At 41.4% G+C, this 22,815-nt stretch overlaps 1 protein-coding gene across 3 annotated transcripts in view; it reads left to right on the top strand.

Annotated features, from left to right (window-relative positions):
• The window catches only part of LOC122549313 (ras-related protein Ral-A), a 52,325-nt gene that overhangs the window by 15,686 nt on the left and 13,824 nt on the right, over positions 1–22,815 (top strand). For 2 of the 3 annotated variants that reach the window (XM_043688921.2, XM_043688923.2), the window contains exons 2-4: positions 13,063–13,177; positions 13,848–14,018; positions 18,282–18,490. In XM_043688921.2, the coding sequence (XP_043544856.1) occupies positions 13,905–14,018; positions 18,282–18,490 (323 nt within the window). In that variant the 5' untranslated portion in view covers positions 13,063–13,177; positions 13,848–13,904. The remainder of the gene's footprint in view (positions 1–13,062; positions 13,178–13,847; positions 14,019–18,281; positions 18,491–22,815) is intronic. The other variant, XM_043688922.2, reaches the window with a different exon arrangement.

Genomic DNA, 22,815 nt, shown 5'->3' on the forward strand with positions numbered 1-22,815 from the left:
CACTTGCAGAGAGTTAAATTTCTTTGGCTCTTTCTATTTTTATTTAACTTTACCAGTATTTTGCTTTTACATAAGGTTGGACATGTTTCTTGATGGAGAGCTGTAGGCTGAGGGAGGATTTGAATGCTGAGCATTTCCTAAATGGGTGTGACTTGAAATGGCAGCCAGAATACACATGGGTAAATATAGTGGTGTTAGGGTTGGAACAGCAAAGGTTTTTGGTTGGGACAAAAGATATAAAGGGTGACAGATTTGCCACACAACATTGTAATAGTCACTGTAACAAAAACACAAATGATAGACTGGAACAGGTAATTTGAGGTGGGAGATAAACCATCTTGATGATAAATGTCAGGTTAACAGGTCAGCGTTAGATGCTGAGGTTCCAATTGCATTGGTTCAGCTTGAGATGGCTATCGGGTGGGATTTGAGCCTCAAAAATTGATTGTCTTCACAATGCATATTTGGAGGCAACATTTTTTGAGATTGATGTTGAAACAAATTAAATAAATTTTAAATGTCTTTGCAGTTTCAATGATGCTCCAATCTCCACACCAGAGATCCAGGCAATCCACTTTGTTGACAAACCTCCCACCACTGATCTGAAGGAACTTCTATGCATAGGGCTTCTTTATCAAACAAATTACTTTTTTCCTGGCTTGAAAAACAGAATTAGACATGTGGAATTGCATCACTTCCATGTTGCGCACCACCTTGACTTAGAAACCTCTGTTCCTTCATTGTCAGTGGATCAAGATCCTGCACCTTGCTTACAAGCAGCGCTGAGAATGCCTTAGCAATATGGACTGCAACAAGTCAAGAAGACCGCTCCCCATCACTGTCTTAAGGATATTCTGGCCTTGCTAGTGATTCCCACATCCTGTGGAGGGAGACTACAGAATGCTTCAGTACAGAGGTATTATGGTCTTCAGCATGAGAGTGCAGTCAGCATGCAGGAAGTGAAATTAATTTATAGCCATGGAGATGTGCAGAAAAGGAAAATAATGTTGCAGCAACATATTGGTGCAGTTTGCATCGGAAGTAGTTAAGTTTACTGGGCTGAAGACTTTGCCTTAAGGACGCAGCTTGCTCAATTTTTCTTATTTACTGAAGTTTAGAAGATTTGCGAGGTGATCTGAGGTGGCTTGATAGATTAGATGCTGGGATGATGTTGCCTCGGGGGAATCCAGACTAAGCTTCAAAAATAAACTCTTTTCCTTTAGATGGGAGGCACCCTTTGAAATTTCTCATGTCCATCTTAGTTGTCATTGTTTGGAATTCTCTTCCTTGCTTGTATTTGAGGCTTGGTCAAACTCCATTTTGAATATATTTAAATAGATCCTTGGTTGACATTACTATAAACTAATGGTGATAGACAAGGCAGTCGAGGTAAGACCAGCCTGTTCAGCTATGATCTTACTGTGTGATGTAGGCTTGAGGAATTGAAGAGCCTACTCCTACTTTGTTTGCTAATTTATAATGGATATGGATTTGTCTGGGTATAACTGGATTAGAGGTCTTTACAGCTTGAAGTATATGCTGCCATTCTGAAACTTTTGGTTTAATTTTTTTTTATTTTGATTTATGAAGTGTAGCTGAAGTTGCTTTGAATGACTTTCATTTCTGTTGTCTTTCATCTCCATAATAACTTGTAAAGAAATGCAAAAGCATTAAGGAGAAATGTATGAGTGGTGATTTAAAGGTGTGGTTAATGTAACTTGAAGTTGAGGGCTGTGGCTAAGTGTAGGAGTAAAAAAAAAAGCTGTCTGAAGAGTTGCCTTGATAAAATAGGTGGTGTGACATGGGCGCATTCACATACAGGATTACAGGAAATTGCATAGTTTAAAGCAGAGCTGTATGGGGATATATAAATGAGAACTTGTCTTTGTGTTAAAGGCTTAAAGACTGGTATATCAAGTTACTCTTGAGTAAAACTAAGCACTAATCTTCCTTTATCTCATAGATAGTTGGGGCCTTCTTATAAGCCATGTATTGTAGAGGGAGATATGCATAGGAGCAATGATCACCAACTCAGTGCTGTATAGAGGGTCAGCTGAGAGCATTGAGAGATTTGGCATTTGAAAGTCATACCCTCTTTCTTTTCCCTGCATTGCTGTATGATTGGAATGTTAAACAGGGAATTGGAAGTGAGGTTGAGAAGCAAAGGACCATTCAAAATATACATAGTGGACAAGGAGAACTAAGCTGTGCAAGTCTAAATCGAGAGAGCTCTGTTTTGGAGTAGAGGGGAAAGAACATTGGCTGGCGGGTGGAAACTAAGTCACTGGTCCAAAAGCCAATTTAAGAGACATTGTGAACTGATATCAAAGTGGCAAAACAGCTGTGAGGTTAAGGTCAATGGGCAGTTTTGATGTTTGTTTGAATTTCCAACAAATGAAATATTTCCTCTTTTTTTACATTGGAAGAGCTGTTGCTTAGACTTCCACATGCAGACAAGACAGCTGATGACTCCTAAGATCATCGTAAAAACTCTACTTCTCAAGTATCATGTTTTTATAGTTTGTTTTATCTTGAAAAATTTGTAAGTTTGAGTTAATTTCTGTGTTAACAGTTCCAGTAGATTAAAGCCCAAGATGTCACTATTCCAAATTCCAGTATGGTAAAGTCTGAAGTTATTCACAGCCAGGCAACTGGAGACCCTGGAGTACATCCTTAATAAACTGTACTGTTTGTCCTTTGAAAGAAAGTTGAGATTGATTCACTTTACAGTTCCAGTCAATGTTGATATCATAATTGCTACTTAGTCACTGCACATTGAAGGTCATGTCATTACTTGCTGATAAAGATTTGTGTTGGACCAAATCAATCAAATCCACTCTTTCTGCAATGTTAAGATTAAGGCTCCCCTTTAGAACAACCCACAATCTTTTCTTTTTTTTTAAAAAAAAGGTTTGTCATGATAGCTAAGGAGGTCTGTTTATAAAATGATCCAGCTGGCTGAAATGTTCAAATTACCAATTATTCTGCATCTTAACTAGAAATGAGCAATTCTCCATTCAACTTGATCTCTTGTATAATATGTAAAGTTCCTGTGATAGGGTTAACTCTAATTGCCATTTACTGAAAAAAATGAACACAATCCCAACTGAATCAATAGCATGCAGATCAAACCATTTGTCTTGCCGGCCAGTTTTTATTGAAGGTCATGAGAATGGTGATGTAAGATGAACTTTACAGATTTGCAAATTGAGGGTTTAGTCTCATTACTCATTCTATAGTTGTATGTGCTCCTTTTTTCAAAATATTAGGATGTTAACAATTCCTGTGAAGTTTGTAAGAGTTGACAGATGGGAAATTTGAACACAACTCCTTTAATATTCTGGAATAGAAAATCAATTTGGAGCCTTCATTGTCTTCTAATAATTTACAATATTAGAGCTTTAAATCAAGTTTTCATTGAAACTCGTCAGAAAACCACTTCCTAATTCAATAGGATGCGCTGGTAGGGCAAACTATCTGCATACACTAGACAGATTTTCCTAAATCCATATTACAATGATGTCACACGTAGGTCTGCTGACTGATTGATTGTTATCAAACAGCACATTTCTCTAGCTGTTTTGCAATGGGCAAAGTATTGTCTCTTCAACCAGCTTGTGTTTGGAAAATTCAGAACAGCATCCAACATATGACTGCATCTGGCAATATTTAAGGTTAAGTTGTGGATGCCACAGTAATTTAAGTACAAATCTGAAATTCAAAGCTGGCCCATTGGAAATAATTGTAAAAGCTCATGTGGATCACTAACATACTTCAGAAAATGAAATCTATCATTCTTACCTGGTCTGGTTTGCATATGGTTCCTGACCCACTTTATGCAGTGGGCAGTTACGAGGCAATTAATTAGAGATGGGCAATAAATGCTGCCCTTGCTAGTGAAGCCCACATTCCATGAACAAATTTATTTAATAAAACTTACTGAACAATCCAAACTGTTAAGAATTGCACTCGCAATTCAAGATTCAGTTTGGCATGTAATATGGCTCTCATTAACTAGAAGCTGCATTTAAAAGGCCCTGTCCTCTACAAGCAAGCAAACACATTCAAGCGTTGCATGTATTTAATTAAACAAAATCTTGGATGGCAGCTGTTCTTTGATTATTCTGTGACAATGCTCAGTCCACTTGCACCCTTTTTTTTTGTTCCTTCCCTTTTAAAGTTTAGTATTCTTGCATCTGCCCAGCTGAGTTTGAAATGAAAGCTTTCAGATAAATCTTTAATTTCAGATTATTCAAGTTTCATGTTAACACATTCACTTGTTATGTTACGCAAAATTGTTTGCTGGGAACGTGTGCATGGGCAGCAGTATAATAGAAATCCCTTATACACTGGAATGGACTGCCCAATCTGTCAATTAAGAAACACCATATCAGGTCTGAGGCTGGCAGTGTGTCCACATCCACTGGTAGTGTATTTACATATAACAAGAAGTGAATGTACTTCAAAGTAATTTGAACAAATCAGTGCCAGCTTAAAATCATTATAGCCTCAGTCAAGCAATTCTTTCCCTAAGGGCATTGTGTAAGCCGTCAGCAGGTGGACTGCAGCAGTTCTGGAAAGCAGCTCACTACCACCTTCTCAAGAGCACCGGGACATGCAGTAAATACTGGCCAGCCAGTGATGCCCACATCCCACAAATGAATATTACGAAAATGTAATCTAATCTGACCTGAGTGTGCGCTGCATTGAGAAGATGTCTTTCATTTGAATATTAATGTGACCCTGCTGATTCCCTTGGCTCAATGTAAATGTAATTTTCTAAGGAGGCTGGAATTTCTCCTAGTGTTCTGGCCAAAATTTATACTTGAATCAACATTTATGATTACCAAATCTCACAAGTACTTGCATTGCTGATAAAATCTTTCACAACCCAAGATAATACAGTTTATGGGGTCATAGGCTCATAGAATCATATAAAACAGAAATAGACCCTTTGATCCAACTTGTCCGTGCTGACCAGTCATCCCAATCTGACCAAACCTTATTTGCTAGCATTTGACCCATATACCTCTTAAACCCTTGCTATTCAAATACCTGTCCAAATTAACATTAAAATATGTAATTGCACCCACCTCTGGCAGTTTGTTCCAAACACTCGCCACCTTCTGTGGAAAAAGTTATCCCTCCGGTCCTTTTTTAAATCTTCCCCTCACCTTTAAACCTGTGCCCTCTCTAGTTTTGGACTCTACGAAAAAAAGATTTTGGCTATTCACCCTATCTACACCCCTCATTCTTATGAACCTCCAGAAGGTCGCCCCTCAGCCTCTGCTCCAAGGAAACCAGCCTCCCCATAAGTAAAACCTTCCAGTCCTAGTAACCCTCTTGTTCAATCTTTTCTGCATCCACTCTCGCTTAACATTCCTATAGAAGGGAGACTAGAATTGTACACAGTATTCTAAAAGTGGCCTCCCCAATAACCTGTAGCTGCAACATGACCTCCCAACTCCTGTACTCTGACCTTTTATTGGTCAGAGCATAGTGTACCAAACAGTTTCTCTAGCCTGACTACCTGCGACTCCACTTTCAAGCAAGTATGAACCTGCACTCCTAAGGTCTTTGCTCAGCAACACTCCCCAATGCCCTGCGACTGAGTATATATGTCCTGCCCTGGTTTGCATTACCAAAATGCAACACCTAACATTCATATAAATTAAATTCCATCTGCCACTCTTCAGTGCATTGGCCCATCTCAGCTGTGGTCTTCAATAATCATCTTTACGATCTGCCTATTTTGGTGTTACCTGCAAATCCACCTGTATATTCACATCCAAATCTATATAAATTATGAAAAGTAGTGAACTAGCACCGATACTTTACTTTCCTCTCGTCCAAATAGCAACCCTCTACCACCACTCTCTGTCGAACCTTCAAGGCAATTTTGTAGCCAGTTGGCTGGCTGGCTCCCCTGGATCCATGTGATCTAACTTCACTAACCAGTCTACAATGCAGGGTCTTGTCTACATTGATTTCAGCAAAGCATTTGACAATGTTTACTGCCCTGCCTCCATCAGTCTTCATGTCCCCCCCCCCCCCCAAAGAGGTGGTGATCAAGTTAGTGAGACACTATTTCCTCCCAACAACTTGTTCACTGATGTAAGGCTCATGGTCTATAGTCCCCTGGCTTTTCCTTGTAGCTTTTCTTAATTACTGGCACCGCCTTAGCCAACCTCCATAATATGAACTCTCTCCCTATTTTTCCCCCAAGAGGTCACTCTTTATTCCTGAGCTTCCATGTCCTTCACAGTAAATATTTGATATGAAATGTTCATTTCAGTATCACCCATCTCCTGTTGTTCCACACATAGATGGCCATGTTGATCTTTAAGGGGCCGTGTACTCTCCCTAGTTACTCACTTGTCCTTAATGTATTTATACAGTCATAGAGCATGGAAACAGACCTTTCGGTCCAACTCGTCCATGCTGAGCAGATGTCCCAACCCAATCTAGTCCCACCTGCCAGCACCTGGTCCATATCCCTCCAAATCCTTCCTATTCATATACCCATCCAAATGTCTCTTAAATGTTGCAATTGTACCAGCCTCCACCACTTCAGCTGGCAGCTCATTCCATACACGCACCACCCTCTGAGAGAAAAAGTTGCCTCTTAAATCTCTCATGTCTTTCCCCTCTCACCCTAAACCTATGCCCTCTAGTTCTGGACACTCCCCCAAGGGAAAAGACTTTGTCTACTTATCCTATCCATGCCCCTCATGACCTTATAAACCTCTATAAGGTCATTCCTCAGCCTCTGATGCTCCAGGGAAAACAGCCCTGGCCTATCCAGCCTCTCCCTTTAGCTCAAATCCTCCAACCCTGGCAATGTCCTTGTAATCTTTTCCAAACCCTTTCAAGCTTCACCACATCTTTCCAATAGTAAGGTGACCAGAATTGCAATATTCCAACATGACCTCCCAACTCCTGTACTCAATACTCTGACCAATAAAGGAAAGCATACCAAACACATTCTTGACTATCCTATCTACCTGTGACTCCACTTTCAAGGAGCTATGAACCTGCACTCAAAGGTCTCTTTGTTCAGCAACACTCCCTAGGACCTTACCATTAAGTGTTTAAGTCCTGCCAAGATTTGCTTTCCCAAAATGCAGCACCTCACATTTATCTAAATTAATTCCATCTGCCACTTTTCAACCCATTGGCCCATCTGATCAAGATCCTGTTGTAATCTGAGGTAACCTTCTTCGCTGCCCACTACACCTCCAATTTTGGTATCAGCAAACTTAGTAACTACATCTCTGCTCACATCCAAATCATTTATATAAATTTACAAAAAGTAGTGGACTCAGCACCGATCACTTATAAAACCTCTTTGGATTCTCCTTAACCCTATTGGCCAAAGCTATCTCGTCTCTCCTTTTTTTGCCCTCCTGATTTCCTGACTGTCTCCCCAATCAACTTTGAAAGTTTTGCTTAATAGTAGCAAAATTGGCCTTATTTTAAGTTGGAATTTTAACTTTGATCAGTTCTAGCAATCGTTTTAGAATTCTGAGCTTTAAAAGAATTATCACTTTCTCCAAAGTGCCCCCAACTAACACTTCAGTCACTTGCCCTGCCTTATTTCCCATCATAAAATTAAGTATTGCTCCTTTAAGTACGTCCACATTATTGAATGAGTTTTCCTGAATGTACTTAAATTCCTCTCGTCCAAGCCCTCAACACAGTTTTTAAATGTGCAGTTTTATTCTTTTTAATTTTCTGCTTGTAGTTACCACCCCTGCAATTACATCCTTGTCTGCTACTTGTTTTAAACCTTTAACATTTTTCTCTGCTTCTGCATACTATATTGAATGTAGGGTTATCCAATCATAGTCTGTGCTGCATTGTCTCTCCAAGTGACTACCTTATCAAATAATTCTTTCATGTATTTCCTTGTGGGAAGAGCTGTTTTTTGGTCCTCTAATCTGTTTTATATTTTTCTTCGCTCGCTCGCTCGCTCGCTCGCTCGCGCGCTCTCTCTCTCTCTCGCGCGCGCTCTCTCTCTCTCTCTCGCGCGCGCGCTCTCTCTCTCTCTCTCTCTCGCGCGCTCTCTCTCTCTCTCTCTCTCTCTCTCGCGCGCGCTCTCTCTCTCTCTCTCTCTCTCTCGCGCGCGCTCTCTCTCTCTCTCTCTCTCTCTCTCTCGCGCGCGCGCTCTCTCTCTCTCTCTCTCTCTCTCGCGCGCGCTCTCTCTCTCGCGCGCGCTCTCTCTCTCGCTTCCCCCCACTTCTCTTCTCTGTCTCCCCCCCCACACCCCTCTCTTCTCTGTCCCCCCCCCCCCACACCCCTCTCTTCTCTGTCCCCCCCCCACCCCTCTCTTCTCTCTCCCCCCCCCACCCCTCTCTTCTCTCTCCCCCCCCCCACCCCTCTCTTCTCTCTCCCCCCCCCCACCCCTCTCTTCTCTCTCCCCCCCCACCCCTCTCTTCTCTCTCTCTCCCCCCCACCCCTCTCTTCTCTCTCTCCCCCCCACCCCTCTCTTCTCTCTGTCCCCCCCCCACACCCCTCTTCTCTGTTCTCCCCCCCACACCCCTCTCTTCTCTGTTCCCCCCCCCCACACCCCTCTCTTCTCTGTTCCCCCCCCCACACCCCTCTCTTCTCTGTTCCCCCCCCCCCACACCCCTCTCTTCTCTGTCCCCCCCCCCACCCCTCTCTTCTCTGTCCCCCCCCCCCCCCTCTCTTCTCTGTCCCCCCCCACCCCCCTCTCTTCTCTGTCCCCCCCCCCACCCCCCTCTCTTCTCTGTCCCCCCCCCCACCCCCCTCTTCTCTGTCCCCCCCCCACCCCTCTCTTCTCTGTGTCTCCCCCCCCACCCCTCTCTTCTCTGTGTCTCCCCCCCCACCCCTCTCTTCTCTGTGTCTCCCCCCCCACCCCTCTCTTCTCTCTGTCTTCCCCCCATCCCTCTCTTCTCTCTGTCTCTCCCCCCCACCCCTCTCTTCTCTCTGTCTCTGCCCCCCCACCCCTCTCTTCTCTCTCTCTGCCCCCCCACCCCTCTCTTCTCTCTCTCTCTCTCCCCCCACCCCTCTCTTCTCTCTCTCCCCCCCACCCCTCTCTTCTCTCTCTCTTCCCCCCCCCCACCCCTCTCTTCTCTCTCTCTCTCCCCCCCCACCCCTCTCTTCTCTCTCTCTCTCCCCCCCACCCCTCTCCTCTCTCTCTCTCTCTTCCCCCCCCACCCCTCTCTTCTCTCTCTCTCTCTCTCTCTCTTCCCCCCCCACCCCTCTCTTCTCTCTCTCCTCTCTCCCCCGCCCCCCCTTCTCAAAATGTGTAGTTCAACATCATCCTCTTGAGCAAGGAGCAATGAATGTTGACCGAGCCAGTGGCTTTTTGAAGGCAGTACATTATTTCTTCCACCTTCTTTCTCAACTGAGGATTCCCCAGCACAGTTTCTTCTGGGACTCTATGGTCCACTCCTTCATTCCCAACAAATCCCCATAGCCTCATGGCACCTTGCCTGAAACCACAGAAGGTGTAACACCTGCCTGTTTATTTCCATTGTCCTCTGTATCCAAGGACCCAAATACAGGCTTTACCTGCACTTAATAGCCTTCTGCAGTTGCTGGTCAGTGTGGTCTCCTCTGCATTCGAGAAACAAAGTGTAGACTGGGTGACTGCTTAATGAATACCTATGTTCTGTCTGCAAAAAAGACCAAGTTTCCAGTTGTTTGTTACTTCTTCACATCTTGTTCCCTGACCACCATCTCTATCTCAGGGTTGCTAAAGTGCTCCAATGAAGCTGTGTGCAAGTAGGAAGAACAGCACCTCATTTTCCACTTGGGAACTCTACAACCTTCTGGACTCCAAGATAGAGTTCAACAGTTTTAGGGCTTGAGGTATCTTCACCCATGTCCTTACCCCAACCCCCACATACCAGGCCTTGTTCTGTGGTCTGCTAATACACACCACGGCACAGTGGTTAGGACTGCTGCCTCACAGCGCCAGAGACCCGGGTTCAATTCCCACCTCAGGCGACTGTATGGAGTTTGCACATTCTCCCCATGTCTGCGTGGATTTCCTCCCACAGTTCAAAAAAAAACGTGCAGGTTAGGTGAATTGGCCATTCTAAATTGCCCGTAGCATTAGGTGAAGGGGTAAATGTAGGGGAATGGGTCTGGGTGGGTTGCGCTTAGGCAGGACTGTGTGGACTTGTTGGGCCGAAGGGCCTGTTTCCAAACTAAGTAATCTAATCTAATCACTACCCATTAGCCACGAGTAAATTTCTTCTCTCCACCCCACCCCCACCAAAAACTTTTGTAGCTTGGACTGTTTCAATCAGAGTAACCATTTCAGCATTGTTTTTAGTAAGGTTCTAAATGACATTTTGAATGCTTATGGTTTTTGTTTACTTGGGAATGTTATGCACCTTAAACTGAGCAAGAATGACTGAAATGTCTGTTCTTTTGTTCTCCCTAGGACATTTACTTCCATTTATTGTAATCAGATATATAGTGCTTATTAACTATTTAGTCATATTTTTCTAAAGTGGGGAATTATTTCCACATTGCATGATTGGTTTTGAAATTTGGAGACACTTCATGCAAAGGCTAGAAAAAGTTTGGAAGCTAACTTTGAAATTATATTTTTACTATTTGAAGATAAGTGATCAGGGACAAAGGGTAAATGGAATTGTCATTAGATGGTGGAATAGGCTTCAGGATCGTCACTAATTCGTGCTTCATGCATCCATTTTCTGCCTTGTGCGGCATCTTTCTTTGTCCAACCATTCTCTTCCCCCTCTTTCTCTTTCCCCCCCCCCCCCCTTTTTTTTCCATTCTGGAGTTGAACTAGGGGCTGCAAGGGAGTTGGAAGGAACTGAGCAGTATTGAGATATCTTCATGGTCTTTGTTCACTTTTAATGTGAACATGCATCACTGATGTCACGAACACTAAAGGATTTGCCCCCAATGTTAGACCTAAATGCATCCAACTTGCATACTATTGTTTCTAACAACAAGACATTCCAAGCTGTTCTGCACTCCAATAAATATTTGTGCAGTCACTAATGTTGCAATTTGTATGAAACTGCTTGCAACCTGTTGTGTCACAACTTAATATGCATTTCCCATGTTGATTTAAACAAATGTTGAACTTGTTTTGTCATATACTCTAGTACAATGAGAAGTTTAAAAGATGCCACATTAAAGCACCAGCACCATCTTGGGTACACAGGTACCTAGGTACAGATTCATAATAAATTCTTGAGGGGGGAAAAAAGAATTGGAAAAGTAAAGAAATAAAAATCCAGCATTACAGATCGTAGGAATAACTTTTAAAAATAATGTAAAGCATTTAAAAAGTTCAGAATTTTGTACTAAGTTCTTTTCAATCAATCCACACTGGCATCTACTCTCCAGTAACTGAAACAGACCTCCTCCACATGTTCTGGACTTGTCACACTTGAGGTGCCATCCTATCACCTCAGGGCTCAGCTCACTGATGCCACTGTGCCCACATTTGCTCTGCAACTGGGAGTCCCTGCTCCGGGCCTACCGTGACTGCAACCAGGAATCCCACTTAGGCTGCAGATGTCCCTTTGTCACCATCTTGAGTCTGCTGCTGCTCTCAATTGCCAGAGGACATCTTTGCTGCCATTACCTCCAATTACAGGAGAAGCCGCATTACCGCTCCGTGCACAGCCCCCTCCCAGCTGCTGCACCAATGTTGCTGACAGCAAAAAAGAAAACAAATGAGCTGCCAGACGAAGTGGTGGAGCCTGATATAGTTAAAACATTTAAATGACATCTGGATAGATTTGAATAAGAGTTGAGGGATATGGGTCAAATGCTGGTGATTGGGACTAGATTAATTGAGGATATCTGGTTGGCATGAATGAGTTGGGCTGCTATGACTGACCCTAAAGGGAAAAAAACGTGAAAGAGCAGAAGCAAAAAAAACTTCAGCTTGTCATAATGCTGTTATGGCACAACCAAAAATTAAACTGTTCAAATGTAGTTAGCTGAATAGTCTGTTTTGGGTTTGAGCTTTCAATTTTCACCATGGTTAATTTAAAAAGGTTTTGGTTTTGTTCAGCTGTAGTTTCACCTAGTTTGCCTTTTTATTGTTTTCTTAATTTCAGGTTATTAAGCCTTCCCTTTTTAAAAATGACAGGTTTCAGAAACAATACCTGATACTTGAATTGCTCTTGCATAGTTCTTGGCTGTTCAGAACTGCCAAGTGTTGCCACAAATCAGGCAGGTGGTAGGAACCTGTATTAAATTGTTTTCTTTTCTGGTTATTTTGCCCCCCGCCAGTGATTACTAACATTTGATTCAGATAACTAAAGCAGTAATTTACTTTCCACTTTCAAAGCTTGAGGTTTTATTTATATTGAATCATATTAAACACCACTATGGTAGTTAATGTAAAACAGGAGACCTGTCAAAAGCGTGAACAGAATATACTGCGTATGATTGAAGGCATGACTTTTGCAGCAAACTGAAATAAGATTTGATTGCTTAATGAGAAGCTAGTTTGTTTATGGAAACTGAGGAGTTAGAATTCAGTGTGGATAATTGGGTTGAAAGTTTATTTGGTTTCAAGATTGAATAGACAAATGCAAATTGTAATTTTTAGTCTGACTAAAATCAAATTAGGCCATCTTTGTAAGGCTGAATAGAATATTGGGCAACAATTATAATACTAATTCAGTTCATGGATGTTGCTGGTGTTGAGCTGTTTTACTGTAGTTTCCAGATGTGCTTATTAACTTCTGCATTAAGCAGTGGCCATGTTAAATCTAGATTGTGCCATATTTAACTTTATGGTTGCACAACTTTTTTTAGGAAGTTGTGCACTCTATGAACTGATGAACAATATTTCAAATATACATAAAAGGTTTGTTCAGATGAATGCTAATCCAAATTGTGTTCTTTATATAAAGGGTTTCTCAATCTAGTGTGTAACAACTCACTGAAGCAGCATTTAATAACTTGCCCCTGTCTGTAATGTTGTCTTGGTTATGGAGGTTAGGAGGCTATTACATTGCTAATTTTCCTGCCCATACAAGTCCTCTGGCTTTGCTTTGCATATTTACTTTGTTCTACTCCCTCATATTTTAGGTGTTTTTTATGTGCAGAATCAAATGCTACTGCACTTGTCCATCAAAGACTAAAAGAATTAGTGGAAGTTTGAGGCGAAATAGGAATCATGAAGCAGTCACAACAGAACTAATAGGTAAAGTGTATGACGTAATTATTTGTTTTCTATTCTATCGAATGTCAGCTGAATTTCTAAACTGCAGTTTCATTCACTGCTAATGACTGGGTGTTGTCAGACATCTGTGGTTGTATTTGTATGATCCTGTAGACTTACAAGAATTTTGAAATACAAATAAAATCTTTTCTTTGGCAGGAAATGGTTTCTCAGGGATTTTTTATTTGTGCTTGGCCTTGATTCTTCACCCGAGGTGGCTTTGAATAAATGTGCAGTCAAGAGTTTAAAAAGTCTGTTGTGCCTGGGTCACCTGATCAGAGAACATAATTCTCCTCTTCGCCCTCCCCCAGTTTCCAATTATTCAATAATTCCATAGCTTTATCAATTGCTTTACCATTTCACCATTACCTTGATTACACAGATTATTTTAATATTGACCTCATTAACCCCACTTTCTCTTACTTTTATTAAATAGCGTGCCTTCTGTATTTTATATTTCTAGCTGCTTCCTTTTCTAGGTAACAAGTAAAATAACAAGTTTATCAAGACTCTTGGTTATTCTTATGCTTCATCTCTACACTTTTCAGTATTTGTACAGTTGCTGCTACTCATCTACAAAATTTACTTTTAGTTCAGCCACTTTAAGTTTGCTCCTGATTTTGTTTGTTTGTTTGTTTCTTTCTTTCTTTAGGTGGAAAATTGCTATCTGTCAAGTTTCACATTTTGGTGATACACCTCTAGTCATAAAATGGCAGCAAACAAGACCAAAGGCCAGAATTCCTTGGCTCTCCATAAAGTGATTATGGTTGGGAGTGGTGGTGTGGGAAAGTCTGCCTTGACGCTACAATTCATGTATGATGAGGTAAGAGTACTTTTCTCAAACTGTGTTGAATTCTTTAGCAGACAAATATTTTTGCATGTTTCTCATGGTCATAAAATGTTCGGCGTGGACACAGTCCCTTCGGTCCAACTTCATGCTGGCCAGATATCCTAAATAAATCTAGTCCCATTTGGCCCATATCTATCTCAACCTATCCTATGCATATTTCCATCCAGATACCTTTTTTAAAATGTTATAATTGTATCAGTCTTCTGGCAGCTCATTCCATGTACTCCTCACCCTCTGCGTGAAAAAGTTGCCCCTTTAGGTCCCTTTTTAAATCTTTCCCATGTGTCCGTTAACCTATGCCCTCTAGCTGACTTCCCCCACCCTGGGGACAATGCCTTGTCAGTTCACCCTATCAATGCTCCTCATTATTTTATAAATCTCACCCCTCGGCCTCTGCTCCATGGAAACTAGCCCCAACCTATTTATTACCCCCAATACCTCAATCCCTTCAACCCTGGCAGCATCTTTGTAAATCTGTTCTGAACGCTCTGAGGATCTGTACCCTGCAGTAAATGTTTGGTTTTATTTCAAGCCACAGTTTATAGAAACTCATCTGTCAGTTGATTGTCTTTCTCAATTTCTTTTTAGTTATTGAGACTTTCGTAAGCTGGCTGCACCATCAGTTGGCAGAAATTAAAACATCTTTGAAAACTTATTATGGAATGATTGCATTAGTATAATTAAAATAACTTGTAATTTTCTAAATGGTAAACATTGTTTTGACACAAACATGAAGCTTTTCATCTTGGTTGTCAGGACAGGCATGCAGGAAAATGAGCCCCCTAAGGGACACCAGTTTCTGTGAAAGAGGATTGGACCATGCTTCGGGTGGAGATGCAGCAAGAACTGTTAACTGTCAATCTTGGCTCATACTCCCTCAAACCTTGAAAATTCAATCTGAGTAGACAGGGTTGGTGAATGCAGTATAATTGGCAGTCTCCAACCTTTTTATTTTGTTAATGGAAAAGGTACAACATGTGGACAAATTCATTACACCTACAAATCAATCCTCACTCGCTGTATATCATCAAAACCAGTGAAAAGATGTATGGCTGTCACTTTTGATGGTACCCAATTTACTTCTACTTAACCTAGAAAAAGAAATTGTCTCAAAATTAAGTGAAGCTAGCAATTACTTTTTAGTTTGCAGAAATTCATGAGTGATATTGTCCATGATCAGAATGCTGATGTTAAATCAAAAAGCTATTTTCTCTATTGCACAACTGAGTGCTGTATGAGTTTTATTGCTGTGATGTGTTGCTGGAAAATTGCAGCAGGTCAGGCAGCATCCATGGAGCAGGAGAATCGACGTTTCCTGAATTCCTGAAGAAGAGCTTATGCCCGAAACATTGATTCTCCTGCTCCTTGGATGCTGCCTGACCTGCTGTGCTTTTTCAGCAGCACATTTTTCAGCTCTGATCTGCAGTCCTCACTCTTTTTCCTTTATTGCTGTGATGCCAGATATGTATGGTATATAACCAGCGGATTGTATCAAACACATTATTTTTAAAGTCACAGTGGTCATCCCACTGTACTAGCAAACCTTAATGCTTTATCCAACATCAAATGTGACTCTGCTATTAAATTCCTCCACCATGCTAAAAATTGAACTGGAAGCTAATTTTAGGATCAGTTAGTGGGATTCATTCACTTGTTGAAAGCTACATTTTCACACACGTGACTCTGTTCTTTGTAGGCAAATTAATTTTGTCCCTATATGGCACCTGTTTCATTGCAAGAAAGATTGTTCTTGTGTGTTGGTCCTGATGAATACAAGATGAAAGGCTTCAACTTTGTCTTATTAACAGCGTTTAAGTTCTGTACTACCAAACAATTTATCTAAATATTCCTTATTTTCATGTTTAAATCAACTATGTTGAGATATCCTTATTCTTGGCTTAGGGCTGATGCTTAGTGGGCTGAATTTATTGCAAATTGACTGACAGGATTTTGGTGACGCATCTTAAGTGTAGCAAACCAAGCACAACAGGAACCAAAGTGGATGAAGTGCTTGCCTAAGACCAGAAGAAGTAGGAGCAGGCTGTTCAGTCCATTTGTTGTGGCATCAGTTATTTTGTTCTATGATTTGATGCAGTAGAGTGAATTGCCAAGGCAATTAAAAATCAGCCACATGGATGTGGGACTGGAGGAAAGCACATAAGGATGGCTGATTTCTTTTCCTTCTGAAGATTAGTGAGCCACTTTGATTTTGTCACATTACAGCAACTTTAAGCTTTTTTTTTTGAAAAGAAAACTGAATTCTAATTTTCAAATTACTGTGATTAGATTTGAACTTCCTATACTAGCTATGTCCTTTCTCATGCTTACCAAATTTTAAGGTACTGTCAAATGAGGCTCAAATTTTCACGGTTCACTTAATGTTTTGATCCAACATATGTAGCATCTCTCATTTATTGGCCCATATCTGGAAATACTACCTGCTTCATTCCCCTTCACCTGGTGCAACTGCTGTAAAAGTGCAAACAAGTCCTTTAAACCTCAGTCTTTACTACACTTGTCTCCTTTCTGCCAACCATCTCCTTTCCAATGAGATACAATAACTGGACAATTGTGATTATTTACAAAAGAGTGAACATTTTGTAATGTTAACCGATCCATATGATTTAATCCAAGGTGTATCTTTGTGATTTCGAAGTTCATTAACTGCCAAAGTGGAGTCTCATCCATGTTGTCATTTTACTTGCCCTGTCCCACCCGCCCTCCCAATTTTTTTTTGTGTGAAGCATACTCCACTCTGTTGTCCCAGCACTTGAGTTACATGAGATGTATGACACTTTTTTAAAATCTGTTTTCTTTGTGCATCTTTTATCTCCCACGTTGTCACTGAGGTTGTCATTATATCACTTGCTGATTTTCGTTTTCTTTTCCTTCTCCTTCTCTGCCCAACCACACCCCATTTTCCCCCTCCTTTCTGAGCCCTGTTCTCTTTCTAATCACTAGTGCTTAATCAAAACCCTCTATCCTGGTTTAAAAAATATGACGTTTGCTCCTGTTCACACACCTTCATATTTTAAATTATTTTGTCTTAAGCCTAGTCTGCACTTCTGTACTGGTAAACTATCTTTAATTTATCTCACAGCCTTCCTACCCCCCCCCCACCACCACCCCCGCCCCCCCCCCCCCACCAATCTGCAAATATGCAGTGATCATTTTAACCATTTCTCTTCACGTCCATGTTTTTGTGCTCCCCAGTCTCTTTAAATTTCGATTGGGTGAAAGCTACTACCTAATCTTTAAGGCACATATGCTTACTGCCTCTTGTCAGCATACTATTTGTCAAGTCACTGCCATAATTGACTTGCTCAACTCCATTACCTCTAGTAATCTTGTCTGTCTTCTATTCCTTCTCCATTAGTAAAAGTTTCACTGTCCTGAGTTCTGGGCCATGGGGCAAGTGGCTTTTTCTATTTCTTCAGAATTAGCTTAAATCTGTCAACCTGACCTTGCGATGAAATGGTATTTTCCCCTTGTATAAATGGTTGATTTTTTTTCATGCCATAGAGTTGAAACTGCATATGGTGTCTTACTGGTTTCAAAAATTGCCCTACTTTTTTTGTGTGCAAGTCCATCAGCCTCTAGCTGTGTCTCAGCCAAATCTAGACCAAGTAGTAGTTCTGTCAGTGAAACTTATCCAATACATGGTCAAATCTTTCTGGAAGAAGTGCAGGGATTTCAACCACTTGTCGGAAGCCAAATAATCTACTTCCAGCTGTTTGCCAATTTGCACTGGTTGTTGAGAAATACAGTGGGCTGGGTTACTGACCTTTCACTTTAACATTGACTCTTTCCCTTGTGCAAACCGGACTCCCTGAATTTAAAAATCATTGTCAAGCTCTTTGAAATTTGGCCTCATTATGCAGTCCTACAGTCTGTTGTTTAAAGAATTTTTTTTCTTCTGGAGACTAAATGTGTTTACTTGCCTTGAACATGGAGGTGTTTTTCCATTTTTATTACTTCTGCAAAGATCCATTCATTTGAAACTAATGAGTCTTCACACAAGAGTGAACATAAGAACTGAAGTGTAAGGGAAAAACAAGCTTATTTATGTATTTTTGAGCAGGAATCAAATTTTGAAATGTATGACTGCACTTAATTCTAAAATGCTGGGGGGTTGGAAAAATAAATATCCATTCCAATTCCATCCTTAAAAACTTGTGTTCAGACCAGAAAGCCTATTATTGAAATGGTGGTTGTTCTTGTGGTTTACCTTTTTAGTTTGTTGAGGATTATGAACCTACAAAAGCCGACAGCTACCGGAAGAAAGTGGTGCTGGATGGTGAGGAAGTCCAGATAGACATCCTTGATACTGCAGGCCAAGAAGATTATGCTGCTATCAGGGATAACTATTTTCGTAGTGGAGAAGGCTTCCTCTGTGTCTTCTCTATCACTGAACAAGAATCCTTTGCAGCTACAGCTGATTTCAGGTGAATTTTATACAATGTTCAGTTTTTTTTTTAAACTTTAAGGTGATGGCAACTTGCAAAGGAATTATTTGATGCAAGGAAAGTCCAGCTTTGGACTGTATCAATTGGTTTTCCAATATGGGCAAATTATTCTGACTTCTAGTTATAACCGTGATTTTAAGATTTTGTTTGTTTTGTGAAATTTGAGGTCATGTGTCCTGTTCTGGATTCTGAAACTTGGATGGCATAGTTACAAGAGACCCAGGTTGCTTTTATTAGGAAGAATGTGAGATATAGACACCTGCAAACAATGACCTGAAAAGCTATATTTACAATGGTTAGAATTGGTTTCCAAGTCCCGGCAAAGTATTAGGAATATCACATTTGTTTTGTTAATGGTAACACCAAAGCTATCTTTTTCCTTCCAAGACACAATGGAGTTTGACAGCAAGAATAGATGAACAACATCCTATTTAGATGCAAAGTGTTTTTTTTTTGAGAGGAAAATAATCCATGGAAAGCCATTGTATAGCCCCAGGTTATTTCCTAAAACAAATTCACCAAACTTCAAGTAGAGGCAGCAAGACCCTTTGCACACAATGTTGAGATTGAAGATAAAATGATTTAAGATAATCATACAGCACAGAAACAAACCCTCTGTCTGACCATAATCCCAAATGAAATAGTCCCATCCGTATACAGTTGGCCCACATCAGGAATTGACTGGAAGAGGATACCAGCAGGAAAGACCGTGAAACAGCAATAGCAGGAGTTTCTGGGAGTAATACAAAAGAAGCAGCAAAAATCCATCCCCAGGAAATAGAAACCTTTTTGGTACAGGAAGGATGAGTTAACCATGTCTGACTAGCATAAAAGCAAAAGAGAAAGCATATAATGGGGTGAAGGGCATTGGGAAACTGGAGGATTGGGAAGACAATTAGAGCACCAAAAAAGAAATAAGGAGTGAGATTAAATGAGGGTAAGCTAGCCAGTAATACAAAAGAAAATGGTAAGAGTTTCTTTGGATATAAATGGCAAAAGTGGACATTGGGCCTCTGGAAAATGACAACACTGGAGAGATAGTAGGGAGCAAGGAAATGGCTGAGGAACTGAATAATTACTACTTTGTTTTTTTACTGTGGAAGACACAGTAATGTCCCAAAAATTCAGAAGTCAATGCAGAGCTGAGTATGGTGATCATCACCAAGGAGAAGGTGTTTAAAACAAAACTGAATGGCCTGAAGGTGGATAAATCACCTGGACCAGTGTTCTGAAGGAAATAGATTACCACTAACACCTTCTATATCTTTTTAGCTATCGGGTATCGCTAGAATCAGGGAGGGTTCCAGAGGACTGGAAAATTGCTAATATGACACCCCTGTTTAAAAAGGGAATAAGGCAAAATATGGAAAATTACAGACCAATTAGCCTCACCTTGACCGTAAGATCCTGGGATCCATTGTGAAGGATGAAATTTCTGAACACTTGGTAATCCATAAGGTAAAATGGGGCAAAGTCAGCATGGTTTCATCAAGGAAAGGTCATGCCTGACAAATCTGCTAGAATTTTTTGAGGAAGCAAAGAACAGGTTAGACCAAGGACAGCTAATGGGTGTTATCCACTTGGACTTCAAGAAGGCCTTTGACCAGGTGCTGCATAGAGGCTGCTGAGTAAGATAAGGGCAAGGAGCTAGCATGGAAAGAAGCTTGGCTGTCTGGCAGAAAGCAGATGGCAACCGGTGACAAGTGTTCTGCAAGGCTCAGTGTTGGGACCACAACCTTTGTAACTTTGTAAATTAATAATCTAGATGAAGGAACTGAGGGCATTCTGGCTAAGTTTGCAAATGATGCAAGATATGCAGAGGGGCAGGTAGTACTGGGGAGGCTGTAGTAGGATTTGGATAGGTTAGGGTAGGCAAAGAAGTGGCAGATGAAGTACAATGTATGAGGTCATGCACTTTTCCACGAAGAACAGAAGCATGGACTATTCACTAAATGGGGAGGAAAATTCAGAAGTCTGAAGTGCAAAGAGATTTGGAAGTTCTAGGAATCTCAAAGGAAACTTGCAAGTTGAGTCAGTTGTTAGGAAGACAAATGCAATGTTGGCATTTATTTTGAGGGGACTTGAGTATAAAAGTAGAGATGTACGTCTGAGGCTCTATAAGGCTCTGGTCAGGCCACACTGAAGTTCTAAATTGGAGAAAGGCCAATTTTGACGATATTAGGCAAGAACTTTCAAAAGCTGGTTGGGGCAAATGTTCGCAGGTGAAGGGACGACTGGAAAATGAGAAGCCTTCAGAAATTAAATTAAGAGTCCAGAAAACGTATATTCCTGTTAGGATGAAAGGAAAGGCTGGTAGGTATAGGGAATGCTGGATGACTCAAGAAATTGAGGGTTTGCTTAAGAAAAAGAAGGAAGCATATGTAAGGTATAGACAGGATAGCTCAAGTGAATCCTTAGAGTATAAAGGCAGTAGGAGTATACTTAAGGGAGAAATAAAGTGGACAAAAAGAGGACATGAGATAGCTTTGGCAAATAGAATTGAGGAGAATCCAAAGGGTTTTTACAAATCTACTAAGGACTAAAGGATAACTAGGGAGAGATTAGGGCCCCTCAAAGATCAGCAAGGCGGCCTTTGTGTGAAGCCACAGAAAATGGGGGAGATACTAAATGAGTATTTTGCATCAGTATTTACTGTGAAAAAGGATATGGAAGATATAGACTGTAGGGAAATAGATGGTGACATCTTGCAAAATGTCCATATTACAGAGGAGGAAGTGTTGGATGTCTTGAAATGCATAAAGGTGGATAAATCCCCAGGACCTGATCAGGTATACCCTAGAACTCTGTGGGAAGCCAGTGAAGTGATTGCTGGGCCTCTCGCTGAGATATTTATATCGTTGATAGTCACAGGTGAGGTGCCGGAAGACTGGAGGTTGGAAAACGTGTCACTCATTAAGAATGGTGGTAAGGACAAGCCAGGGAACTATAGACCAGTGAGCCTGACGTTGTTGGAGGGAATCCTGAGGGACAAGATGTACATGTATTTGGAAAGGCAAGGACTGATTAGGGATAGTCAACATGGCTTTGTGCGGGGGAAGTAATGTGTCTCGAACTTGATTGAAGAAGTAACGAAGAGGATTGAGGGCAGAACGGTAGATGTGATCTATATGGACTTCAGTAAGATGTTCGACAAGGTTCCCCACGGGAGACTGGTTAGCAAGGTTGATCTCACGGAATACAGGGAGAGCTAGTCATTTGGATACAGAATTGGCTCAAAGGTAGAAGACAGGGTGGTGGTGGAGGGTTGTTTTTCAGACTGGAGGCGTATGACTGGTGGAGTGCCACAAGGCTCGGTGTTGGGTCCTCTACTTTTCGTCATTTACATAAATGATTTGGATGTGAGCATAAGAGATATAGTTAGTAAGTTTGCAGATGGCCCCAAAATTGGAGGTGTAGTGGACAGCGAAGGAAGTTACCTCCGATTACAACAGGATATTGATCGGATGGGCTGAGGTGTGGCAGATGGAGTTTAATTCCGATAAATGCGAGGTGCTGCATTTTGGGAAAGCAAATCTTAGCAGGGCTTGTACACCTAATGGTAAGGTCCAAGGAAGTGTTGCTGAACAAAGAGACCTTGGAGTGCAGGTTCATGCTCCTTGAAAGTGGAGTCGCAGGTAGATAGGATAGTGAAGAAGGTGTTTGGTATGCTTGCTTTTTTTGGTCGGAGTATTGAGTACAGGAGTTGGAAGGTCATGTTGCAGCTGTATAGGACATTGGTTAGGCCACTGTTGGAATATTGCGTGCAGTTCTGGTCTCCTTCCTATCGGAAAGATGTTGTGAAACTTGAAAGGGTTTGGAAAAGATTTATAAGGATGTTGCCTGGATTGGATGTTTTGAGCTATAGGGAGAGGCTGAACAGCCTAGGGCTGTTTTCCCTAGAGCATTGGAGGCTGAGTGGCAACCTTAGAGGTTTATAAAATTGAGGGACATGGATAGTATAAATAGGCAAAATCTTTTCTCTGGGGTGGGGGAGTCCAGAACTAGAGGGCATAGGTTTAGGGTGAGAGGGGAAAGATATAAAAGAGACCTGCGGGGGAACGTTTTCAATGTGGTATGTGTATGAAATGAGCTGCCAGAGGAAGTGGTGGAGGCTGGTAAAATTGCAACATTTAAAAGGCATCTGGATTCCTATATGAATAGGAAGGGTTTGGAGGAATAAGGGCTGGGTACTGGCAGGTGGGACTAGATTGGGTTGGGATATCTGGTTGGCATGGACAGGTTGGACTGAAGTGTCTGTTTTAGTGCTATACATCTGACTGTGACATATTTGGCGTATTCTGTGC

This window comes from Chiloscyllium plagiosum, unplaced genomic scaffold, assembly GCF_037043375.1.
Source record: "Chiloscyllium plagiosum isolate Xiang-an unplaced genomic scaffold, Cpla_swu_hap1 HiC_scaffold_4, whole genome shotgun sequence".
Taxonomy (NCBI): Eukaryota; Metazoa; Chordata; class Chondrichthyes; order Orectolobiformes; family Hemiscylliidae; genus Chiloscyllium; species Chiloscyllium plagiosum.